This window comes from Camarhynchus parvulus, chromosome 1 (genome assembly GCF_901933205.1).
Source record: "Camarhynchus parvulus chromosome 1, STF_HiC, whole genome shotgun sequence".
In the NCBI taxonomy this organism is placed as follows: domain Eukaryota; kingdom Metazoa; phylum Chordata; class Aves; order Passeriformes; family Thraupidae; genus Camarhynchus; species Camarhynchus parvulus.
Genome location: NC_044571.1, coordinates 56,132,843 through 56,156,483, shown reverse-complemented (window position 1 = coordinate 56,156,483; position 23,641 = coordinate 56,132,843). Strand labels below are relative to the sequence as shown.

Sequence of the window (23,641 nt, the reverse complement as noted above, 5' to 3'; positions counted from 1 at the left end):
CCTGAGCTGTAGAAAGAAAGAGGAACGTACAGAAGACTGCCTTGGCTCTGCTTGGTAAGTATGATGCCCCAGCAGGGACTCCTGGATAAGACATTAATGTCATCATGGTTATGCATTCATATCTTGACAAATGCTACTTTGTGCATACATCTTACAGATTGAAAACATGTAGGAAGAACTGGAATTAGTTTTCAAACATTATTTGGGGTAATTTGAATTCATTTCCAACCCTTCTCTGTAATTAAAAATGAGAAATGAGGAAAACTACTAAGAATAACTTTTGAGAAATTAAAGAATTATAAAGCATATATACATGTCCTTTGCTGGAATGTCCAGTTTTACCCACAAAGTGGCAAGCAAAATCTTTCATGCGCTTAATTTGAGAACATGAAGTTATATGCCCATATTTTTCTAGAATTGTGACTTTTTGAATACTCTCATTTGATACAGATCAAATTAGAGATGCTACAAAGATGATGCACTAGTATGGTAGATTAGCCTGTCTAACAATCTCCTACCCTGCTGCTCTCTCCCTGCTCCTCCTCAGTGGGACAGGATTAAAAAATAAGAAGAAAACAACCCATGGGTTAAGATGAGGGCAAGGAGATTGCTCACCAATGACTGTTATGGGCAAAACAGACTTGATTGAGAGAAAATTAGTTAAAATTAACAATTAAAATAAGTAGAATGATAAGAAAAATAAACAAAAACTAAAGCACTTTCCCATCACCTTTATCCTCACTCTTCTCAGGCTCCACATCATTCTTTCATTCCCAACTTGCTCCTGCCCCCAGCCTGGTGCAGAAAGAATGGGGATTGCACCCAGGCCATAAGAGTTGCTCTCTCTCACACCTTCCTCCACGCAGATTTCCTCTGCTCCAGCATCTGCCCTTCCATGGACTGGAGTCCTTCAGGGTAAAACTGCTTCTCCATGGACTCTTTAGGGGCTGCAGACTCTAAAGGGAATAGGATCTGAGGATAATACTTTTGCAAGGGTTTGAAGATAAAAACTCTGATATAACTTTTTATGTGAGCAATGCTACAGATGGTGGTGCCATTTTGTGGCCATCTCCGTGGCTCTAGTTTTCCAGAGGGATATAAATTAATGGAGGTGGGAGAATTTTAATACATTGACTCACTGGTATACCTGGCATTCCTTATGGTGCTATGGTTTTATTTGCATACATGAAGTTTTTTTGTTTTAAATAAATGAAGACAGAAATGATGGGCAATGAGTGACTATTCTAACTCTAGTCTTGGGTAGACCTGTAACAAGGAAGGGTATTATGGAAATCCAGGAGGAAAGAAACTTCTGCCTCTGAGAAAAGAAAATATGTTTAAAACTGGAGAAGGAGATGCTTACCAGCCAAAGGACTTACATAAATGCCCATGAGTAAACAATTATTCACAGTCTTTAAAGATGGCCAGCGTCAGAGCACACATTGTTCAATGGAAGAGGATGTTTCTGCAATATCAGCAATGGCCATTTGTTCAGTGTGGGATGGTTGTGATTATGCTGCTATTTTGTCTATTGACTAAGAAAAAGTCAGTTTGGAGAAGTATTTTAACCAGTAATATGGTGGGGCATAAGTGCCTAAGGATCAGAATCAGAGATTTCTTTAGCTACAAGGAGAGATTGTCTTTGGTGATTGTCCATTCATTTCTCTTAATACATGATAGTGCCTTGTGAAATCCATGCACTGGCCCTTGTGGAATATCAGTGTTACCTTCCCTTTCCTCTTTCAGAGTATGCAGCCATAATGTGGTCCTCATTGGGCATGTGACAAGGGATATCTGCTGTAGTTATATTCTACAAAAGAGAGGATAAGATGATATGGTAAGCTATCTGCCAGGTTGTAGAATTTAATTTGCAAGACCAAACTTCCACAATATTGTGTTTATGTTGCAGTGCCATTTTCTGTTTAATAGAAACATTCAGAATGCTCTAGTTCCATCTGTTATAAATAGTGAAAGCTGATAAACACTCTGCAAACACAAGATGCAGCTTTGTGGCAAATTATGTTTAGTACAGCCCCCAAACATAAAGCAAGATTTATAATTTTTGCATCTCTCTTTTTTTTATTTTTAATTTACTCTACAGTAATTACTCCAGAGCTTTAAGTAGATGCATAAATAACACTCTAAGTTTTACATTAAGTTATGGTGTGAGAAGATAGGGACAACTATATGCACATACACACATACACATTTCACACCTTCAGGTGTAATGCAGCTAAAAGTCTTGTTATGGCTGGAGAATCTTTGATAAAACTACTTGCAAATACATTTTTTATCATATCAATAAATTTGAAAGGCAAGTCCACACACCATTATGCATTGCATGAGGAAAAAAAATCTCAGTTTTCAATTAAGAAAATGGAGATGAACCAGATGAGTAGGAATAGAATTGTAAAGGGCTCTGAGACAATAACCAGAGATAAAACTACTGCTGATCTCTGCTCTCAGAAGAAATTTTGTAGCAGCAGAGCGAGTGAGTCACTGAGCAAGACTGTTAGAAGATGTGGGTGAGCTGTTGTAGGAAAAGAAGGATCCTGGTAATGCTATTTGGGTGTGATCACTTTATCACCTGCCAAGAATGAAAACCAAACCATTATACACAGTTAAAGAAAAACTAACTTACAATGTGAAACACCTCACACAGTCTACAAAGACACTTGAAAAGACAGTTTTAGCAAGTTTATGTCTTCCTTTGCTCAGGCTGGATTCCAGCAGGTGACTGATGCATCCACTCAAAAAGTGGAAGAAAGATTTTTTACTTATTTTTGAAGCCAAGATATTTCAAAGAAATTAACTGGAGCAACCTTAATGCAGTCATTAAGACTAGTGAATATTTCATCTGCTGCAGAAAATGTTTGTTTTTCCAATCAAGTTGCCCAACTTTGACTTACCTGCCCTTTCCAGGACAATTCATACCACTTAAAACTTCTGGCTGTGTGACCAGATGATCTTATAGACTGAACCTTTTGACAGCTGAGGTAAAACAGCTGCTTTTGGAAAGAGCAGTAAAAAGTTCTGAGATTAGTTTTACACATCCATCTCCTCTATTATAATTGATCTTGGAGTAATTAACTGGAGACATATTCTTTAAGGCAAGTAGTATATTTCAGAAAACAATTTTTCCCAGGATGTCATCCCTGTGCAAGACATTTCTTCCATATCCACAGCCTTAGCTGAGCAACCCATACTGCACATATATTCACAGTTTGATATTCTCTTTTCCCCATTGTTTGAAGTATTGACTTCTCCTGTCAATACAGGATGTGGCTTTGATGTGATCCTCAAACTGGAGAGGAAAACAGCAAAGAAAATGTGTATATTCACACCCTACTGGCCAAAGTAGCTGTTGTTTAAACCATTAATGCATTTATTTTTCACTTTTTTCCTGCAATAGAGTATGGTTTCTGCAATAAAAGTGAAGCATTTTAGGAGTCACATGAAAAGGGGAGATTTCCTTAGCCCTTCGTATTTGTTTGTCAGTGCCCAAAGAAAGCCAAGACCGTTGTGCCGAGCCAGTCTGTCAGTGTCCTGTTATAGGGACCCTTCACTGACCAATCCTGCTGGATCTGAGGGTTTGCCTGACTTATTCAGGGACACACACGGACACCATAATGGAGACTCCTCAGTGAGTCTTCCCTCTATTCCACATAGAGTATCTTCCCTCTATTCCACATAGAGTATTTCCCTCTGCTGGTGATTGCCAGCAATCTTCCCTCTATTCCACATAGAGTATTTCCCTCTGCTGGTGATTGCCAGCACCCATGAAGGATTCACAACAACAGTTTACAGAATAATATACTTTATTAAGTGTATTTATTAATATAAATATAATTAATATAAATATATTTATTAATATAAAACTGTGACAGGTTAAGGTTTGAGTATTGCCTGTGATGGTATCTGACTGCAGAAATATATTCAAAGCAATGCACAGACAAACTCTAATCCCCAATAAAAGTGTTCAGTACACACAGAATGTGGTTTTTACCTGTCCCTATGAGTGAGAGGACAGATTCAGCCCATCTACTGACCCCAGCAGTTCTTATGGAGTCTTCCCTAACTTTTCCCCACTCTCAGTGTATTTTCTATAGTATTTCTTTATGTTTAGGTGGAGCTTGAATAACTCTAGTCATACAGATGTTTGTTACTGATTGGTGCAAAATTCCCTTGCTTCACTCTTCAAGGTATAGCCAATAAAATTTAGATACTTGCTCTGTGAGAGGTGGTCATACCTTGGGGGCAGGTAACTTTGGGATGGAGCTGTGTATTGTATTTAATTAGGCTGTAATGAACCAAGTTCACTTGAGGAGAGCGAATTTTCCAGAGCTGCTGTCCTGGCAGCAAAGACACCTTCTCCTCTCTCCCCTGACTGACAGCTGCTATGGGGTTTATCAGCTGCAAAGTGCCATTGAATTCACTTCCCTACAAGGGTTTCCACAGAGCCTTGGTCACAGGGTTTCCACTCTGCTCCACCCTCCATTCCATCCCCCTGAGCAGGTGCAGATTGCAGATTTGGTGTGTGGGGAATCTTGGTGGAAGAGGTTTCGAGCATACTGATACATTCCATCCAAAGAGTAGCAGCTGCATTTTGCTATATAATTTCTGTACCGTTACAACTTCTGTTAGGATGTGAATTTAACTTCTCTGATGCCTCTTATTTTACCCCCAGTCATCTTTCCATGTAAGGCATATCAAATCAGAACATATAATCAGAAAGTGTCTTTAATCTGGAATACAGTAAAGTGTCAAAGAAAAAGATTTCTTTCAAACAGACAGAAAACTACAAAAAAGGCAGGCCACTTATCCCTGGCCTTATTATTTCTTTAAATTCTGGTTTTAAGTGTGCATTCTTCTTATTCTTTCTTTGTGACCTTTTTCATAAGGACAGGCATTTTCTTATCTTCTTCTTCTTCTTTCTCCTGGAGTCAAGTTAATTTAATTTACTGATCATATCAAAGGCCTTATTCCTATGTATGTGTATTTCACTGGATTAGGTTAACTGGGTGTAAAAGAATCTTAAGTAAAGATAATAGGATGATTCTTTTGAATACAACAGGTACAAATTAGGTTGTTAACTATATTATATACCTTGCATTGCTTATCATGTCTGATAAGCAAGCTCAATAACATTTAGCTTTGGCACAGCATGTAGCTTCATCAAGAACATAAGTCTTTGGACCAATTTTTAGTTGCAATGAAAACAAAAAAGACAGCTGCTGATTCAGAAATTGTTTTTGCCTATAGTTCTGCTTCTTCTCAATCATCTGCTCTACACCTGCTATGGGGGAAAGTCAGTGTTTTATGCAGGGGCTACCTACTATATTGCTGGAAATTACAGCATGGTCTAGCATGAGGAACTAAAACTTGTCTATTTTGTAGAACTGGAATTTATGCTACTTTATCATATCAGGCTGTGGCATTAAGTGAAGTAGTTTAGTTCATGCAGGAGAGACAGGGATGGCCAAGAGAAGCACAATGGATGGTTGGATGAGGAGGACATTCAGCTGTTGTCTGCTGAATAGCATTTTGTTTGTATGAACCAGCACTCTGATAAAAATCTCTGTTCCTGTCAAATACCACATAAGGTCTTGTGCAAAGAAAGATCTGCATTTCAAGCCTAAATTACAGCATAGCTTCAGTTATACCACTGAGTTAGGCCATCAGACCTAATTAATTAGTCATAGAGTTAGAGTCATGTAAACTGCAAAGAACCTTTCTCTGGAACAGATCTGCTCTGATCCACCCTTCAGAGTAGGTCTGGCAGGTTGATCGGAACACTCAGTTGAGCTTTGAGTATTTCTAAGGATGGTGGTTCCTAATGGTGGAGATAGCTGTGGCTGCTTACCCTCAGTAGGAATAATTGTTTTTTCCTCTTAATATTTTACCAGAAATTCCTTTGTAGCAGTTAGCTCTCACTCTTCCTCATGCTTTCACTCTGCACCTTCAAGGAGAGTTCAGCTTCATCTTCCCTACACCCCACCATGGGCTTTGTAGACAATGACTTCCCAAGCCTGTTCCACAATGACTTCCCAAGCCTGTTCCATGCTAAACCAACTCAGTTCTTTTAAGCTTGTCCTCATAAGTCATGTACTTCAGGTTTTAATCACTGAGAGTAGATAAATTGTTTATCTAAATTTGTGCATTGAACATCCTATAGAGTTCAGCCCTTCGAATTCAAGTCCTAGACATATAGCAAATTTATCTTTGTGTTCAGGAGAGAGAGGAGCCAAAACAAATTACAAGATTTATCTTAGATGCATGTAAATTGGCAGGAAAACCTAATATCTAAAGTGTCTGAATTAATTGCTGTGATCCTTAGATAAATTAACAGCGGTGCATTTCTATGCTTATAAATGGCATTACTTCAGAGAGGAGTAAGGAATAACATTATTTTCTTTTGTCTGGTCTTTAAAAATATACACCAAATACTTTTAGTTTCTTCAGAATCTTTTTCAATTAGGTAAGGTTTGAAATCCATACCTTAAAGCCAGAAGTAGTTAATGAGTTTCATTTAGTAAGTTTAGGCAACAGGAAAGTCAGGGGTTATTTGATTTGTTTGAACAGTGGGATAAGACAGATCAGAGAACTGTGGAATCAGTAAGACAACATAAAAAATTCCTGTAACTGGAAGAAAAATTCAAGCTAATATAATGTACATTTTAGCATGATAGCAATTTACAATCAAAACAACTTATCTTGGGAATTAAGGAATTTATCACAATGTGAAGCCTTTAAATTATGACGGTGTGTCTTTCTAAGAGACATTCTCCAGTCCAGTCAGAAATTATGGGTCAAGAATTACCAGGGGAAGTATTGTGACCTCTATTATGCAATAGCTCAGACTAAACTTAGTCTGCATAGTTATTTCAAGTTTTAAGTCTGTAGACCTATAAAATGGAATCCAAGTGATGTGCTCCAAGGTCAATCCCCAATGGCTTCCAAGACTGGAAGAAGCCCTTTCCTTCTGTGTTAGGTATTGCCATCCTCTCCATTTCACAAATTTCTTATCACCTGCATTCAGTATTGCAACATCTTTTCCAAAAGATGGATGTCTTCTTTTGGTATTTCAGCTTGGGTTGTATCTCCTATAGCAATTAACTAGATTTATTTTAGGGCAGTTTCTGACCACTAAGCATAATGAAAATTAAACCCATTAAATAATCTTGGTGGATTAGGATCCTTAATAACATTTCACTTTCAGATCCTTTGAACTTACATACTAAGTTCATCTACTGCATATGAAAATCTACAAAACAAAGAAAACTGATGCATATAACTTCAGAAGAGAACACTGTTCCAAATCTAGGAAATAATTTTTCTCTCTATTATTGGAGACTTGTGGAAGCAGAGAAACATTTAAATCACCCACAGAAAGCTCAAAGGCCAAATATGAGCTAAAACTTCTGCACTTCATCTTTCAGTTTCTAGTCAGAAAAGCATTAGGTTTCAATTTGACATGGTTTTCTCTAGAAAGACCTCTCTTCTCCAGTGGAAGTCCTCCTGCTTTGCAGGACTGGGCTCTTTGTTCCTGGAGCTGTTTCTTCACTGCTGGAGTACCGTACCCTGTGCATTCTTCTACCTTCTTACACAACAAATAGCAGTAAATTTCCAATCTATTATCCTAAAACCTTTTATTTTAATAAAGCATAGTAATAAGCTTTCCTTCAGAAAGTGATCCTTCCTCAGCTTTCCAAAAGCAACAACTAAGTTGAGAAACCTGAAATACATTGCGTGCATGTTCTGTAGAAATCCTCTAAACAAATAAAACTGAGAGACACTTTATAGCAGTAATAATTTCTTACTTGCAAGTGTTTCAGAAGACTCCCACAGCAGCAGGTGTTAAGGAAGTATCCATCTGTTCTTGTTTCTCTGCACAGAAGTACATTGAATAGATAAGAGTTTCTAAATGTTCAGGGTTGTCATTAAAATGGGTTAGCTGTGATCGTCACTTAAGGCATTCCTGATATTGAAATTAAAATGAAGACAATCTCTGGCTCTGTTGCAATTTGAAAATGCGATCAATGGCTCCCTGAAGAAACATCCTGTCAACTGAGTGCTTTTTAAATTATCTTCTGAAAACCACTTCAGTATTCCTGTGACTGAACTGGAAATGCTGTATCAGCAACATTACTGTTCTCTGAAAATATGGATCAAACCCCAGCTGTTGCAGATATGTTAATTGATGAATAAAGTTAAGAGATCTGAAGCCTTTATACTACACTTGAAACTTATGTTTCTATTTAAATATTGAAGGCTTTTCAGCTTTCTCCTCCAAATGCAAAAAATTACTTGAGTCACTTCTAAGGAAGGCTTCAGAATCTCTAAACTTGAATGCTACAGTACAAAGACCAGAGGACTGGAGCTCCATCAACACAGCAGTGAAATCAGCATGAGAAAGGGGAGATGGCAAACAAGCTGTGAAAAACAACACGTCAGTTTTTCTGGAGTTCCTTTGGACAGAAAATATACTGGGCCATAGAATGAATGAATCTATGAAACAGCTATAAAACTTCTAGGTGTTTTTATACTTGGGCTTTTCCCACACACGTTTCCTGTCCCTCTCACATTTGCCTTTCATATGCCCCTCAGTTATGTGTTCTCCTAACACCTTTAATTTGCAGCTACACTGCTCCACAAGTAATGGTTTTGGATTTTTTTGCTTCCGGATCTCAGTTTTGCAATCATCAGTTAAAAAAAAAAAAAAATACAGACCTTTGCATCTCCCAAAGAATCCCCTCAAACAAGTAATAGCTGGCCAGCCTTCAGCTGTCATGGGATCTTTCCAGATTTTTAGTCCAACCCTAAATGTCATTATAAATATAAACTTCACATTGAATTTTTGTGGTTTGTGCAATCTTTTTTTATTCCTTGGTTGTTATCTTTATTGCGATTGTTGGATCTACAAAACTGTGAGTAGAGGAAACAGGATGTTTCTTTTAGAAAATAGTTTGTTTGCAATGTTATAGCTGAAAAGTGGTAAAATTTAGAGCACAGCATTGTTATTCAGGAAAAAAAAACCAAACGGCAAACAAGAAACAACCAACCCTACCATGATATGGACAACAGAGCCTGTGATATACTAATTTGTTTGATGGAAAAGTATAGATTGTGTGTTAGGATTGCTTTGGCACTCGGCATTTTGCTAAGCCACCTGCCAGGTTAAGCCACTCTAATCACATAACCATGGAGATACTGCTGGCGTCAGCGTGAAGAACTGATTTGTGCAGCCAGTAAGGACTGGGCACCTTAATGCACTAACTGGAGCTGTTAGGAACTGTTTGGAAATAAATATGTAAAATAGGAATAAAAGGTTCTTTTAGATTGTTCACTGTTTTGCTTCAGGCAATATTTGTTAGCAGCAGGCCGCCGTGTTTATCAGGCTAAGAGAACATGGTTGTGAGCACTGAAATAGATAACAAACTGCTGGTAAATAACTGCTGGTTGATTCTCCTCTGCTGCTTTGCTTTTTGTGCTTTGATGGGAAACAACAGTTTTAGCAAGAAGTGCTGGCCTATCCTTGTTCTCAGCTGAGGTAAACTGGCAACTTACAGCAGTAATCGCAGAAAATCTGAAAATAAGAGAAGCCCAACAAAATTTGAGAGTTTTAATTAGGTTCTATAAAGATGGTCAGAGAGTTGGTCTAAGTATTGCTACCATATATTATACCTCTTCTTCCTATCCCTTGGTTGTTTTCCAAATGCTTTTCCCTGTCCCTCTCACATTTGCCTTTCATATGCCCCTCAGTTATGTGTTTTCCTAACACCTTTAATTTGCAGCTACACTGCTCCACAAGTAATGGGTTTGGTTTTTTTTTTTTTTTTCCAGAGAGACAATGATCTGATGATATACTGTCTCCAGCATCAATGCTGGCTTAATTAATTTCTACCCCCATGTCAACAAGGTGCAGGACTGTAATATGAATCAGACCAGAAAAGGGATCCACTTCAAAGTAAAAACTTCAGCATCCCTTCTCTCCAATTTCCATTTTTTCAGCCAGGTGCCTGGTCCACACAGCAGCCCCACAAGCATAAGCATATGTAAACATAATTAAAGGAATGCCTCAGTGAATTTTATAGAGGGTGGAACAGAGTACTGATTATTTCTGATGTTGTGGCCAGATGAGGGAAAAAGATAAACTCATAAAATCTGTACTCACTCTCCAAGCCAAAAGCCTCATTTGCAGGAGAAGAAAAAGGGAGTCCTTAGTGACCTCTCTACACATTTTTATGCTGTGTGTACTTTGGTTTGCTTACTAGTTAGCATTACTTCATGTATTATTTTCATGATAAATTATTTTCATTAATGGCATCTTATTTTACTGGTCTGAATCCCAGTTGACACGGGTAGCCCAAATTGTTGCTCTGTGCTGTGACTCAGTTGCCAATTTTTCTTCATTCTCTCAATTTTTTTATGGTCCTCCTCCACAACTTTTTCTTCTAATCTCTCATTCCTCCATTTTTTACCCTTTTGGTAATTTTTCATGGTGATTGCCAGTTTTCAGTGGTTCACTAATCTGCCAAACAGCACTGAGCTTTCTGGAGTACATTTGTGTCCCCCAGACTGGCAACTGTTGGACTCTGTACAGGAAAGCTGCTGCATTAACACATATATTCACTTTTGTACTAAATCATGATTTTTTTGTAGGCTGTGAAAAAAAGTGAAGTTATGATTTTGTACTGAAATAAAGGAATGAAAACTTTTAAAACAACTGTGGCAAGCAGAAGCCCACTTGAGGATATGGGACTATGAATATTTTTAAGTCCCTGAAACTCTTCGCTTTGCTCTTATGGCCCCATTTCTGTATGGACTCCATTTGAAATGTCTTAACAGTTAGGATAAATATGCTAGTCAGGGAAGTTCCAAGTGCATCCTTGCAAATAGTGAGAAATTGTTCAGGGCTCTAGCATTTCTGTTTCTTTTCATCCTTCATCTTTGAGAACAGCATAATTTAATCAAAAAGTTAGCTGAAACATAGTTGGAAAAAGAAAATGTTGCTTTTAATAACTTAAAATATGTAAGGCTGCTTTAAGGGTGATTCTGTAATTTTGTAATTCCCTTAATAATAATGCAATTACTCAGAAAATAGGGTCCAGTTCTCTCTTGAAAGAAGATTAAAAACCTACCATGAAGATCAGATGATTCACATTCTTTTGGTTTGTTGTGTTTTGCTAATAGGCAGGAAAGAAGAAGCACAAAGGACAGAGCAACAAGATCAACAGATACAGAAGAGATACATAAATAAGAATTAGAAAAGAAAGGAACTGAATCACTCATAGGTGAAGGTCAGCAAACAGCATGCCCAGTTATTGCACTTGACTGCTAGAAGCATTGATTTTGCTGCTCCTTGAAAGTTCTTAAGAAATGTAGTTATTTTTCCAAACTGTACTGCTTTGGGCCTGCAGACTACAGGGCAAGAGCAGTGGTAAGCAGAAGCTGCCACATCTGAATAAGAAAGATGCCTAACACAGTATATTTTCACTGCCAGGAAATAACAAAGAAGCATTCTTGCCTGTTTAGTGGGTATTAAATCATGGATAGAAAGTCAACTGTTTATCTGGAGCTGGCATAGATTTCCAATAACTCGCTTTTCCTCAAGCACAAACATACAACAACACTTGAGGAAAACCACAGAGTGAATCTTTTATAATCCAAAAATAATCTTTTTAGATTTCCATGAGAAAACAGCACTTATTTATTCAGTCTTTTTCTCTCACCTTGCAATTAAGTCAAGTGCTGACACAGATTACTGGGTAATTTATGCCCCAAACTGTTCAACAGAGATGATGCCTTCTAGTATTGTGGGCATACAAAATAAAACCTTTATGACTTTTAATAGCAAACCCAATATACAGAATTCCTACACAGCCACATACACGTGGAGTATAGGTAATAGGTGGTGCACGTAAAAGGTGGTCACTGTAATCACTGTTTTGCTGCACAGCTGTGCTCTCCAATCTAATCTGTGTTTATAGTTAAGGACATATCCTGTTTGTGTACTATGCAGGATGATGGTGTCTGTGCCTGTGTGGCTCTGACAGGCTGATCTACAGCCACCATTACTGTGGTGTTTGGGGTGTTGCTGTCCTACCCTAGAGAATTTGACTTAGCTTTAACAGGGATGTCCACGTGGCTTGACAGGCAACCCTACAATGTTCCATCCATCCCCACCCTGCAGGTTCTTTACATCCTGCTGAAAGCTCCCTGACACTGTGTGAGGTGTCCTCCTGCATGGCACTTACTCCACAAGGCCTTTAGCCTCCACAGTAAAAGTGCTGTCTCTAACTTGTCTACTCACATATAGGCCACAATTTCTCAGCATGCAGCCAGCCCTTCACGAGCACCTCTGCCCAGTGGTGCTCATAAGCACAGAAGCCTGCAGAGAGGACCACACATTCCCTACCTGCTCTCTTCTATTCGAGGGCACTGTTCTGTCCTGTACATTGAGGGACTGTGTGGCCAGCAGCTGGCCTCCAGCAGTGTCTCCATTGTCACTGAGCTTTGTTCAGTTGCATCATGTGTACTGATTTCAGACACCAGGTGACAGCCAATGGGCCACTAACACCATTTTCATGGCTCTGGGATAGGAGCTCTCAGGAAGCAGCAAGCATGGGCTGTCCCACAAGAGAAGGAAGCCAGGAGTTGAGGGCAATAGCAAAGCAGGTAGGGCAATGATCCCACCCAGAAGGGCACAGTCCCACAGTACCTGAGCAGGTGCCACACTGGGAATCAGGGTGAGGCAGGATTCAACATTACAGTAGTCTGCAGTGGGGAAGCAGGTGTGAGGTTAAGTCGGCAAATCAATGCAGTGGTTCAGGATCAGCAAGGCACATGGACAGGCACAGGCAGACCTAAGTCAATTCTTAAGGATGGAAGCCTGAGCTTCAATGCAGCTCCCAAGCAAAGAGCAGGAGGTCCCCATTAGGCTTCCCATAGCTCCTCCTCACACAGCTCTGTCCGCAGCACCCCAATCCAAGGCTACAGCTGCACCATATCAGAGCTGCAATGGAGGATGGGCAACCAAGCCCCAGGGAGCGGGGAAGAGGCTGCAGAGCCTCTTGGTGCATTCAAAACCCTGACAACAACATGCTTATTTCCAGATTTTCATCCAGTCCAGAAGGTATCAGTCTCTTAAAAGTAATCTTGTTAGAGACAAGGCACAGCTGTTCAGGGCTGGGATGTTTACTGCAGCCCAGTAAAGTCTGCAAAGCCATATGCTGTTTGATCCTCTGCTCCCTGGCTATTTACCAAGTCAGTGTCCAGAGGGGCAATAGGTTGAGCTCTGCCAGAACGGCTGACAAACACCAGCCCTTCTGCTGGCCCATGAGGGGCCCTGAAAGCATCATAATTATACGGAATTACATTCTGCAGTACTTACTGATTCATCATACCCTAGTGATCATTGCAGTGGTTCATCTGCACTTTGAGGTCTGAACTGCTGAGATTTTGATAGGCAGCCATGCACAGAGCCAACAACAGCATCACTGTGCCATATATAAATGCCCCAATCCTGACAGCCACAGTGCCTCGCTGAGTGTGATGCTGTCTTTTTGACTGACATAATGCCAGTGTGAACTATACCTTTAAGATGCCTGACACACTTAGTGATTTGCAGGAGAAAGTGGAGAGTGTGGTCAAACTGAAGGGTTCTAGAAGAGGATAGTCAGGTGGCAAAATCAATTAGAGCAGCTTGACAAAAATGTTAGCCTTGGCCTTTAGTGGAAATTATCTCTCCCTGCAACACCACCTTAACCACAGTCTATGGCTATAGGTGATGGTATTATGTCCAAGACTTCATAATCCAAGGATATGTACTTGCTGTTTGTCTTTCCTCCATCCCACTCCTTTCCAAGCCTCTCTCCTTCCTCTCGCCCATGAAGAAAATCTTTACTTCTGTAACTTCCCCTTCTCTTTAGTCTGTGAAAAATGCATCTCTTCTCCAGCTGCCATATAAGAAAGACTGAGTGCTGAATACTGTCCTTCAGATAAAACATACACAGTATTTTAGCTGACATGCAACAATACATGTAGGAAAGCTAATCCTTCTGACTGCAGTCATATCAGTTCAGGACCCAGTCCATCACAGGACATGGAGAGGTAACCACTTTTGTTGAAACTCCAGCACACTCCTAGAAATACAGTGACCAGAAGGAAAGGCCCTTTACATTCAGTGCCCAGTAACTTTCAGCTACAGATCCAGGATAAGGATCATCTGCTTTTATGTTCAGTAAGCAGACCTGTTCCCTTCAGATAATGAAATGAAAAAAGTTTATTCTGTGGGAGACAAAATAAAAATTGAGACCAAAACAGCCTTTCTGCTGCTATGGGGACCTCCTATTGGACCTGGTGTTCAGGGTCTTCATCCCAATGTTGTTGCTTTCAGCACATCAGGTTGGGTTGAATGATGCCATAACTCATGAGGAGTGTTACAGGTTTCTGCTCTTGCCTGTTTCTGGAAAGTGCGGTCAAAAGTTTCAGCTCCCCAGTTTTTTGAGCCTACTGCTAACCAAGAGGATTGAGCCTGGAACTGGCAGGAAATGAAGGAGTCAGGATGAATCAATCCAATGAATCAAGAAACCTGCAGGGCTGCTTTAAAAACTGGCTCTTGCTATCTCTGCTGTGTGCTAGTTCTGTCTGTTAGAGCCGTCTCACCAGAGATGCTCGAGTAGACCAAGCTTTTTAGGTATTCAAAATTACAGAACATTGTGAAATAACCTCTTTGGCGCAGATTAAGTTGTCCCAGGGCACATGGGCAGCAGTCAAACAGAGCTGCATTTTAGGCAGTTTGGACAGAAGAAGTCCATGTGAATTTTGTGGACAGTGATGCACTGATTCATCTGCTTGTTGCTACAAGCATTTTCCAGAGAAAGCTGTGAAGGCACAGAGCCCCTGACAGGAGTGCAGGGGTTTAGGTCAGTCCTTGTACAGCCTCTGGTGGTATTCTGGTGCTCATTACCTTCAGCAACGTCATTTATTCTAAAGGCGAACAACAGAGAGAATAAGCTCTAAGAACGTTATATCACAAACAGTTGGTACAGAGGGTCTTATCTGTGGGTTTCTGACTGCCTGGCAGGCACTGCATCACCTTCTGTTTTACAGTGGAACTAATTGCTCACCTCGGTGCAGCACAGCCAACAGCAGCTACAAACTACAAAGCTCAGGCAGTGCCCTCTGTGAGCAGAGGAACACCCTCTAATGGGGACTTCTCCTGCACAAATGGAGGCACATGTGAATACATACACACACACATCTCAGCTTGCATATAATGAATTTATTAGAGCAGATGCCTGCAGACCTTTAAGAAGGACAACACCTACATTTCCTTTATAAGAGATGGCATTTAGTGTCGTGAGGTGCAACAGCTAGCCCTATGCCAGCATAAACTGCTGGTATAATTGCCTGCTGATTTTAATGAAGATTTAAGTAAGCAAAACCTTCCATGTCTTAAACTAACACAAGGCAATGCATAAAGTCTATAATTCTCATTATATTCTCCTAGGTCATACTCCATCCCTTACTAATTGGTTCTATGGGCATCCCATTTTGAGTTACAATGTTTACAATCTTTTCTTGATAATCTAATGTGCAGACAGGTCAAACTCCAAATGCAAGCTGTTTTTATTCCCGTTTCTTTTGCATAGTAAGTTCTAACTGAAACCACACTTATCTGCTAGTGCTTTTCCATATCAGTGGCTGCTACTATTGCAACACAGGTGTGACTTGGACACTGACATTTCAGTGTGACTCTTCTGCTTTACGGTATTCCTCCTCACTAATTCAAGAGTTTCTTTGGTACAGACATACAGTAGGTCTGATTCAAGGCTCTTGGGTTAGTTAGTTCTCCTTGACATTATTCCTTTTGCAGCTCATGTTCACCTGGAGCCTTGACATGACATAGGACTGCACAACCTCTGATAATCCACTTTCCCAATTAATGATGCTCCCTCTGCTAAATTTTTGTTGATGTTTAATGACCACCACAAGGATTAACACTTTCCTATGGCGATGTTCATTATTTTCAGATTTTGCTGGCAGAAATCACATGTTAGTCTTTTATTTTAAGCTGCCTTTTTTTTTAAAAGATTTTATTTTAGGTTTATATTAAGGCTCATGACCAGGAAAGCTTCAATGATATGTGTAGCATATTCAGTTGAACTTGAATAATAGAGGTTTTGTTTTCTTCATCTGTGTCAAGCTTTTAATAATTATCAGCTTAAAGATATACCTGCCTTCTTAAAATCAGCAGCCACACAGGACGCCATATCTACTTGTGACAAAATCTTTGCCTTAGAGTATATAACCTATAGACACAAAAGAAAATATAATGAATGTGCAGCACAGAGGGTTTTGTGCAAAAGTCCTGAGTGATTTGTACTCAGTATAGCAAAGAGAGGTTTTCAGGTGGATCAAATAACAAAACCAAAAAAAAAACCCAGCAAAAAATACCCTCAACGAAAGCAAAATTGTAAGCTTTGACTTGAAGATGCTTCATAAAACTGAAATATCTTAAGGATGAAAATAACTCATGAAGAAAAGTCCATCCTTAATAGACAAACACAGCAAGCAGACAAGTTTCAAAACCTCAGTGCTGAAAAAAACCATTTGGTGTTGACGGGTTACAGAAGTAGCTGGACGCAATGCACTAATGCAAATGGTCAGTGTTTTCTGCAGAGCAGCTGACCTCACCTGCAGGCAGAAACCCGAAGCACCAAGGCCTTGATAAGCATTTTCTTAACTCCTGATCTGCCCATGTTCACCTTCTGGCTGTTTCTCTGGATGCTGGGAACACAGAGTAAACAAAGGGACAGTGCTCCCACCTCGCCTGTCACTGGCACCTAAGGGCACTAGGCACTCGTAACAGCAATAATGAAATAGTGCTATTCTGTTAAAGTATAATTCCCTTTAAAAAGACAGATTAAAAAAACCCCAAAACGTTCACATCGGACACTAGCATTTTAGGGCAAATCATTAAAGGAAAAACCCCAAACAACAAACTGCCAAATATAAAAGGAACACAGGAACGGTCTTTCACGAAGAATCATTAATGTTGGGGATGACTATTAATAATGAGCCCAACCACTCATTAATGAGCACTGCCAAGTCTACCACCAAACCATGCCCCTAAGGACCACATCACAGCTTTTCTGCACGCTTGCAGGGACAGTGATTCCACCGCTTCCCTGGGCAGCCTGCTCCAATGCTTCACTCTTTCTTCTGTGAAGAAGTTTTTCCTGATATCCCATCTAAACCTCCTGTGGCACAAACTTGAGGCCGTCGTTTTCTGGCCATTTATGCTCATCCTACCATTTCTTACTTGGCAGAAGAGGCCGACCTCCACTTGGCCGTGAGCTTCTTTCAGGAAGGTGTCAAGAGCTGGAAGGTCTCCCCAAGCCTCCTCTTCTCCAGGCTAAACATCCCCAGCTCCCACACCTGCTCCCCACCTGGACCTGCGCTCCAGACCACTCTAAAAATCCCTCCTCACCCGCAACACGCATTTTGAGGACAGCCTTTCCCAGAACAACACTACTGTCAATAATACTATTCATAGACGAAACGCGTTTAAACAAACCCTTCCCCGACACTACACCGCGGCAGGCCCGAGGCCGGCGCTGCCCTCACTCCTTCCCTTCCCCGCGATGGCGGCAACAGCTTCTAGGCAGCCGCCGGTCGCGGGCTTTGTTCGTCTCTGCCTGCGCCGCCTCCGCCCCTTCCTTCCCTCCGCTCCCTCCCTCCCCCCTTCCCTCCCTCCCCCTGGCCGGCCCGAGCGCCCTGTGAGGCCCGCGGGGCGGGGGAACGAGCGGGCCCCGCGTCCCTGCTCCCCGTCCGAGTGAGTGCCGGGGGTCTCCGCAGCGCCCGCCGGCCCCGAGTGCTGCGGGCGAGCGGCGGGGGAGGCGCCATGGCCGACCGGGCGCGGGCGGCGCTCTCCGAGTCGGGCTGGTAAGTGGGGCCGAGCTCGGCCGCGCCGCCGCCTGCGCCTCCGCGGGTGACTCCGAGCGGCGGGGCGGGGTGGGCAGTGCCCCGTGTTTGAGGCGTGCTGTGCGGGGGGCGTCCCTGCCACAGCTTCGCTCGGAGCCCGTCGGTGGCGGGCAGGGGGCTGTGCTGCCCCCGGTGCGCTTGGGGCCTGGCGCCGGCCCGTCCTGCAGAGGAGCTCCCGGCCTGTCCTGCGGGGAAGGGCTGGCGCCCCTATCCCGGAGCCACCCCGAGGTCCCTCGGGATCGGCGGCAGCCTCCCCGCCTGCCCCGGGACCAGCTCGCCCGGAGGCCTGGCGCCTGCCCGTAGTGCTGGGGCTGGTAATTGCACGGTGCGCCCCTTCAGTAAGGGAGGCAAGATGAAAAAGTGGAGTTAAGGCAGGGTAAATGAACCACACATGAGACTTGAACTCGGGTACTTGTGTTTTCTACGGAGTCCTAGTCGTTGGGCACACAATATCCATTTTGGAACAACGTTTTTCAACGAGTTGTGCTTTTCAAATACCTGCTGCAAATGCTTATTTGCTAGCCTAGAGGTGAGGTTGTATTGTAGGAAGTTTTTGTTTTGGTTTGGGGCTTTTTTGTTTGTTCATTGCATTGTTTTGTTGAAGTGGTTCACTTATTAGTCAATGCTGACTTTTCTCCATAACTACTTGGAGAGTTTTTCACTGAACGTAAAGTTTAGTGCTACTTGCTAAAGCACAAAGCAACATACACAAAGTTATTTCCAGTGGTGTGTTGGGGATATTTGTTTTATTGTTTACATTAGTGGTTGGCCTGGATTGTGGTTTCATGTACGTCTAAGGCAGAAAAGGTTAAAGTGAGTATCCTGTGATTTAGAATAGAACAGGATAATTTACTTAGGAGGAACCTATGACAATCATCTAGTCAAATTGCTTGATGACTTCAGGGCTGACCAAATCTTGGTATGTTATTAAGGGCACTGGCCAAATGCCTCTTAAACATTTGACTGGCTTGGGACATTGACCACTGCCATAGGAAACCTCTTCCAGTGTTTGACCATGCCCTCAGTAAGGAAATATCCAGTTTGAACCCTCCCTGACACAGCTTTGAACCATCCCTGTTCATCTTGTCACTGGATCCAGACACAAAAGATCAGCACCTCCCTTTCCATTTCCCCCACCCAGGAGGCTGTAGAAAGAGAGTAGTGGGGTTTACCCCTCAGCCTCCTATTCTCCAATGGAGACAAGCCAAGGTCTTCAGCTGTTCCTCACAGGACATGCCATCAGCTTTGTTGCCCGCCTCCATATTTAAGGACCTTCACATAGTTTTCCAGTTGTGTGCACAGTATTCCAGATAAGGCCATGCCAGTGCTGAATACGGTGGGATAATCACCTCCTTTAACCCCCTGGTGATGCTGTGTTTGTTGGGCCAGCTTTTGCTACTTTGTGGTAATAGTAACCAAACAGAGTAATTAGGTGTCCTTTGGTTAGGCTTCTTGGATAAGTGTATCAAGATCCAGAAATATTGTTCAAAGTGGTTCCGGGGTGTACAATCCTGTGGCTCCTGGCTATTGCTGAATTGAAATAATCATAATAATCATAACTATTTCTGCTACTTTTTATAACATTAGCTTATTTAAGGGGAATTTTGGACTGTGTCTTGAAACTTGCCCCTATCCTTTCCTGTACTTAGACCTCTCAAAAAATGCAAAAGTTTTCCATAAAAGTAGTTTTATTTTCTTTGTTTGTATTCCTTGCTTTCTATTGCCTATTCAATTTTTTTTCACAGTTTTCAGCTCTTGAGTTGTTTTACTGCCTTTTCAGCTGAACGAGTACCATTGGTAAATGGCTTTCAGGTTTTTGGCAGCACAAATATGAGGTGCCTCTGAAACAGTCTGTCCCTCTGCAGTGTTTGCTGCCCTCCTTGGGGGCACAGACTCTTGAATGGCTGTCAACAGTTGTTATTCTTGCAGTTCGGTAGGGTGGGAGCCAGAGGCTGAAAGTTGAAGTGGTAAGTAATGGGTTCATTATCAGATCCACTGGAATTATGCCCTGACCTAGTTGCATTGGGAAGGGTAGTATAAAGAAGAGAGGAATTCATACATATACTTTTGTGGAATATGAGGTGGAGTGGAAAAAGAAATAATGATTTGGAAATCTTGCTTAGCTGTGTTCATGCACTTTAAAAAACAGTAGTAACCTGAACATCCATGCTTCTAACTGCTTTGCTGTTGCTCTTACTTATGATTTTTCTCATATTATTAGATCTTAGAGTTATTTAACACATCTGTGAGTGAGCCTTCAGTGGTGTTTAATGTAGTATTATGTGTCGGACTACACTGGTGTTTAAATAATGTTTTGTACCAAATTGGTACTTACTGTTGCTGTCACCTGATGTCAGAATGATAAGTTTTCTAGTACAAAAGCAAAACTGAGTTTATGTGTTAAAATCTGTCCCCAATTAAACTGCAGAAGCACTGCATGGCACCTCAAGTAAAAAAGAAAAGGTTGTCCTTGCTTAGCTTAAAATCTGCTAGTTTGTAAAATACTGCCTGTACTGATTGGATTTTACAGTAAGTTTCTTAAGCCTTACAAGGTTAGAGAGTTAAGGTAAGCACTTGTTTGTCTCATTCTGCAACTAGTTTTTACCTTTGATGATTCTGAATTAAAAATAAATTTATTTTTCAAGTAGAACAGTAATAAAGTGTCGTTAACACTGAACAGTAATTATATATCTATTCCCCTCCCTCAACCAGGTATTGCCAGAATAATCTGTTCTAAAATTGTCTCTGAATTTGTAATGCTTACCTTCAGTCTATCAATTACATTTTTGTCAGCTTCTGAAAGGTAAAGTAGCCCTACCTAGTGAACGTAACAGTGGTAGGTAAAGTTGGGAGACTTTTTTTTTCTTTTTTTTTGGTGATGGTGGTGTTTTATGAAAATGAGTAAAAGGCCCCTGTAGTTTGTGTGCAGAATTGTAGTTTTTCTGAATACAGATCCCTGCAGCTCTCATTGGAAGTCTGAATTTTTTGGTGCTGTTCTTTTTGTTATGCGCTGAACTGTTCCTTGGAATGAGATATTGGCTCCAGCTAGGGGAGAGATAAGGTGTTTGTATTATGTGTCAGTGAAAAAGATATTCTGTCTTGGAACAGAAGTTCTGTATTTACTTTTTATTTAATTATCAAACATGAGGAAGGCCAAGTGGCAGAATTACCCTTTTGTATTGTTATAGCTACATTAATGAATTTCAGAACCAGTTTTCCAGTTCTTATTAAAATATGGGCCTCAATGGAGCATGAATTAGTGAAATCAGTTTTATTACTAGAAGTGAAGTCCAGAAGAACTGCTGAATACATCCCCTTATGTAAACAACGAGTCATAAATCACTTCTTACTGACTTGCAACAGAATTTTTTGTGGTGTATTTTTTGGTTTGTTTGTTTGTTTTTTAAATTTCCTGGGTGGCATTTCACAAGAGAATATGAAAAACCAAGACCTCTACAGTGTTCCTAGATCTTTGCAGAACTTGGGAATTTATTATATGGAAATGCCAACATATTGTCAAAAATGAAAAATATGCCATGGCCTACAGCAGGTTTAGCCTGTGGTTCACAGATCTCGGGTCTGGTGATTGATCTCTGTAGGAAAGCAAGAGGTGCAAACTGGATAAGTAAAGATTTTTTTAATACAGCTAAATGTACTTGCGAGTTCTTGGGCAACTAGTGGAGATTTTTTTTATTGAACTGTGTGATGCTGTAGAAATTAGTGACTCTATGACAAAAAATACCGTCTTGTAAAGCATGATGTATTTTGAAGATTATGTAAACAAAGCTGTGACTAGTTACTCCCAGAGATGAAGGTGAAATTGAATTGTACGAGTTGTTTGGAAACAAAAGAATACTGCTTAACAGTCCCTGAGAAAACCTTTATAAATGTCATCGTGGTTGTATATTCTTTGTAAGTGAAAAATATCAAGTTGATGTACAACAGACTTTAAAACTGAGTTTTTGGTATTTCAGCAAGTGACTGATGTGCTGCATGCTGGGTTTAAGATTGGTTTGTTCATGTGTCCTCTTGTAGGACTAATCATCTGATGTGGTCCAAGCTCTAAAGCAAAAGTAGGTGTATGCCTGGAAACACAAGGAAGTTCTCAAAGGGATGAATCTAACACCACTTTCTAAGAGCACAGCAGGCATTTGGCAAAGTAGTCAGTTCCAGAATTCTGCAAGATGATCTGCTTTTCCCTCATGCTTTTTTGCTATTCCAATAAAACGTTTTCGGAAATTACAGCAGAAATTGGTTCCTGCATATTGAGCAAGCTCATACAGGAGACAAGATTTTCCTTAGACACAAGCATAAAATATCTCGTTTCACAGGAGAGATGCATCTGTTTTGAGATTCTTGAGACTTCTTTTGTGATGTGCAAAATCTTGTGAAGTTTGGTTGGTACCATAAAATCTCAAAATGCCAGTACAAAACAAAATGCCACATCATTGCATTTTTTATTTGTTCAGGTGTATCCCTTACTGGCTGATCTGATCAGTTTGCATTCCTGCTGGGTCACCAGTAATGAGTAGTTAGAACCTGAATTCTCCATGTCATTTTCACTCTGGAGGAGTTCAAAAGGTCCAGCATTTTGCATTCTGTTAAGGGAATCAACCCCAATAAACTAATTCAGATGCTATTTTCCCCTTTCTTTTTAAAGAAGATGCCAGGTGTTTGAAAAATAACTGTTACTAGCTGGAATTGTTACAACTACAATAAACAAATTTAGGGCTATAATTAAAAGTTGAAAAAAAAGGATGGGTAAAATAAGGAGATGGAAGGAGGTAGGGGACTAATGTTTGGAACACTGCTGTTTGCAGAAGAGAGAACTGAAGGGGTGAGCTTGGTGAGGTTTATGTAATCTGCAGGCAGGACATAAAATTAAAGTAGATCTCTTACTCACCAAATCCTACACAGTTATTGCTCACTGAATGCTGCAGTGCTAGAATTGGAAAGCACTTACTGAAGTCAGTAGCAGATTGGTTTAAAAGTGGGTGAAATTTTTGACTAAGGACCTCAGCCAAAGCTTATTTGCTGAAGACAGGTGATTATCCTGTGGATTAGTATGGTTGGTTAAAAGATGAGAAACAAGGTAGATAAATGATTGCTTCATGTTGGAACAATGTTAGCAGTAGGTTTCTGCTAGGATTAAGGGGTTCATTATATTAAAAATATTCTTAAGGAGTGACAGTACTATGGCACTGTAGCAGTTTGTTGATCTTTGAGGATTGGTAAAATCTGAACTTTTTGGGTACTTGGAGCAAACTCTTCCAAAGCCATTGCCCAGTTCTTTCACATGGAAGTGTAGTTCAGTTCTGGTGAATGCCAAATGCTGCTCGTAGAGGGGAATATAACTCAAATCTGTCTACAGAGTGATAAGTTCTAAATTTGCTCCTGTTACATATATACGTACATGAGAATGGCAGTGGTCAGACAGCTGTTGGGAATTGTTCACAAAGAATTAAATCATTGTTAGGTCATTATGTTCATTGGTAGTTTGTCGAAATCATTAGCAGTGTGCATTAATATAATCATCCCAGCACAGCAAGGGTTTAATAGATACTGGAAAAGTGGATGAGAAGTGTGGAAGATACTCTCTGCTGGGAGATACTCTGTGCTGAGAAACAGAACAGTAGGGAAGAGATGATAG

At 40.8% G+C, this 23,641-nt stretch overlaps 1 protein-coding gene across 2 annotated transcripts in view; it reads left to right on the top strand.

Moving 5' to 3' along the window:
- Window positions 1-17,727: 17,727 nt before the first annotated feature.
- The window catches only part of TDRD3 (tudor domain containing 3), a 93,293-nt gene continuing 87,379 nt past the window's right edge, over window positions 17,728-23,641 (top strand). Inside the window, exon 1 of one of the 2 annotated variants that reach the window (XM_030959060.1) lies at window positions 17,728-17,952. In XM_030959060.1, the coding sequence (XP_030814920.1) occupies window positions 17,912-17,952 (41 nt within the window). In that variant the 5' untranslated portion in view covers window positions 17,728-17,911. The remainder of the gene's footprint in view (window positions 17,953-23,641) is intronic. The other variant, XM_030959067.1, reaches the window with a different exon arrangement.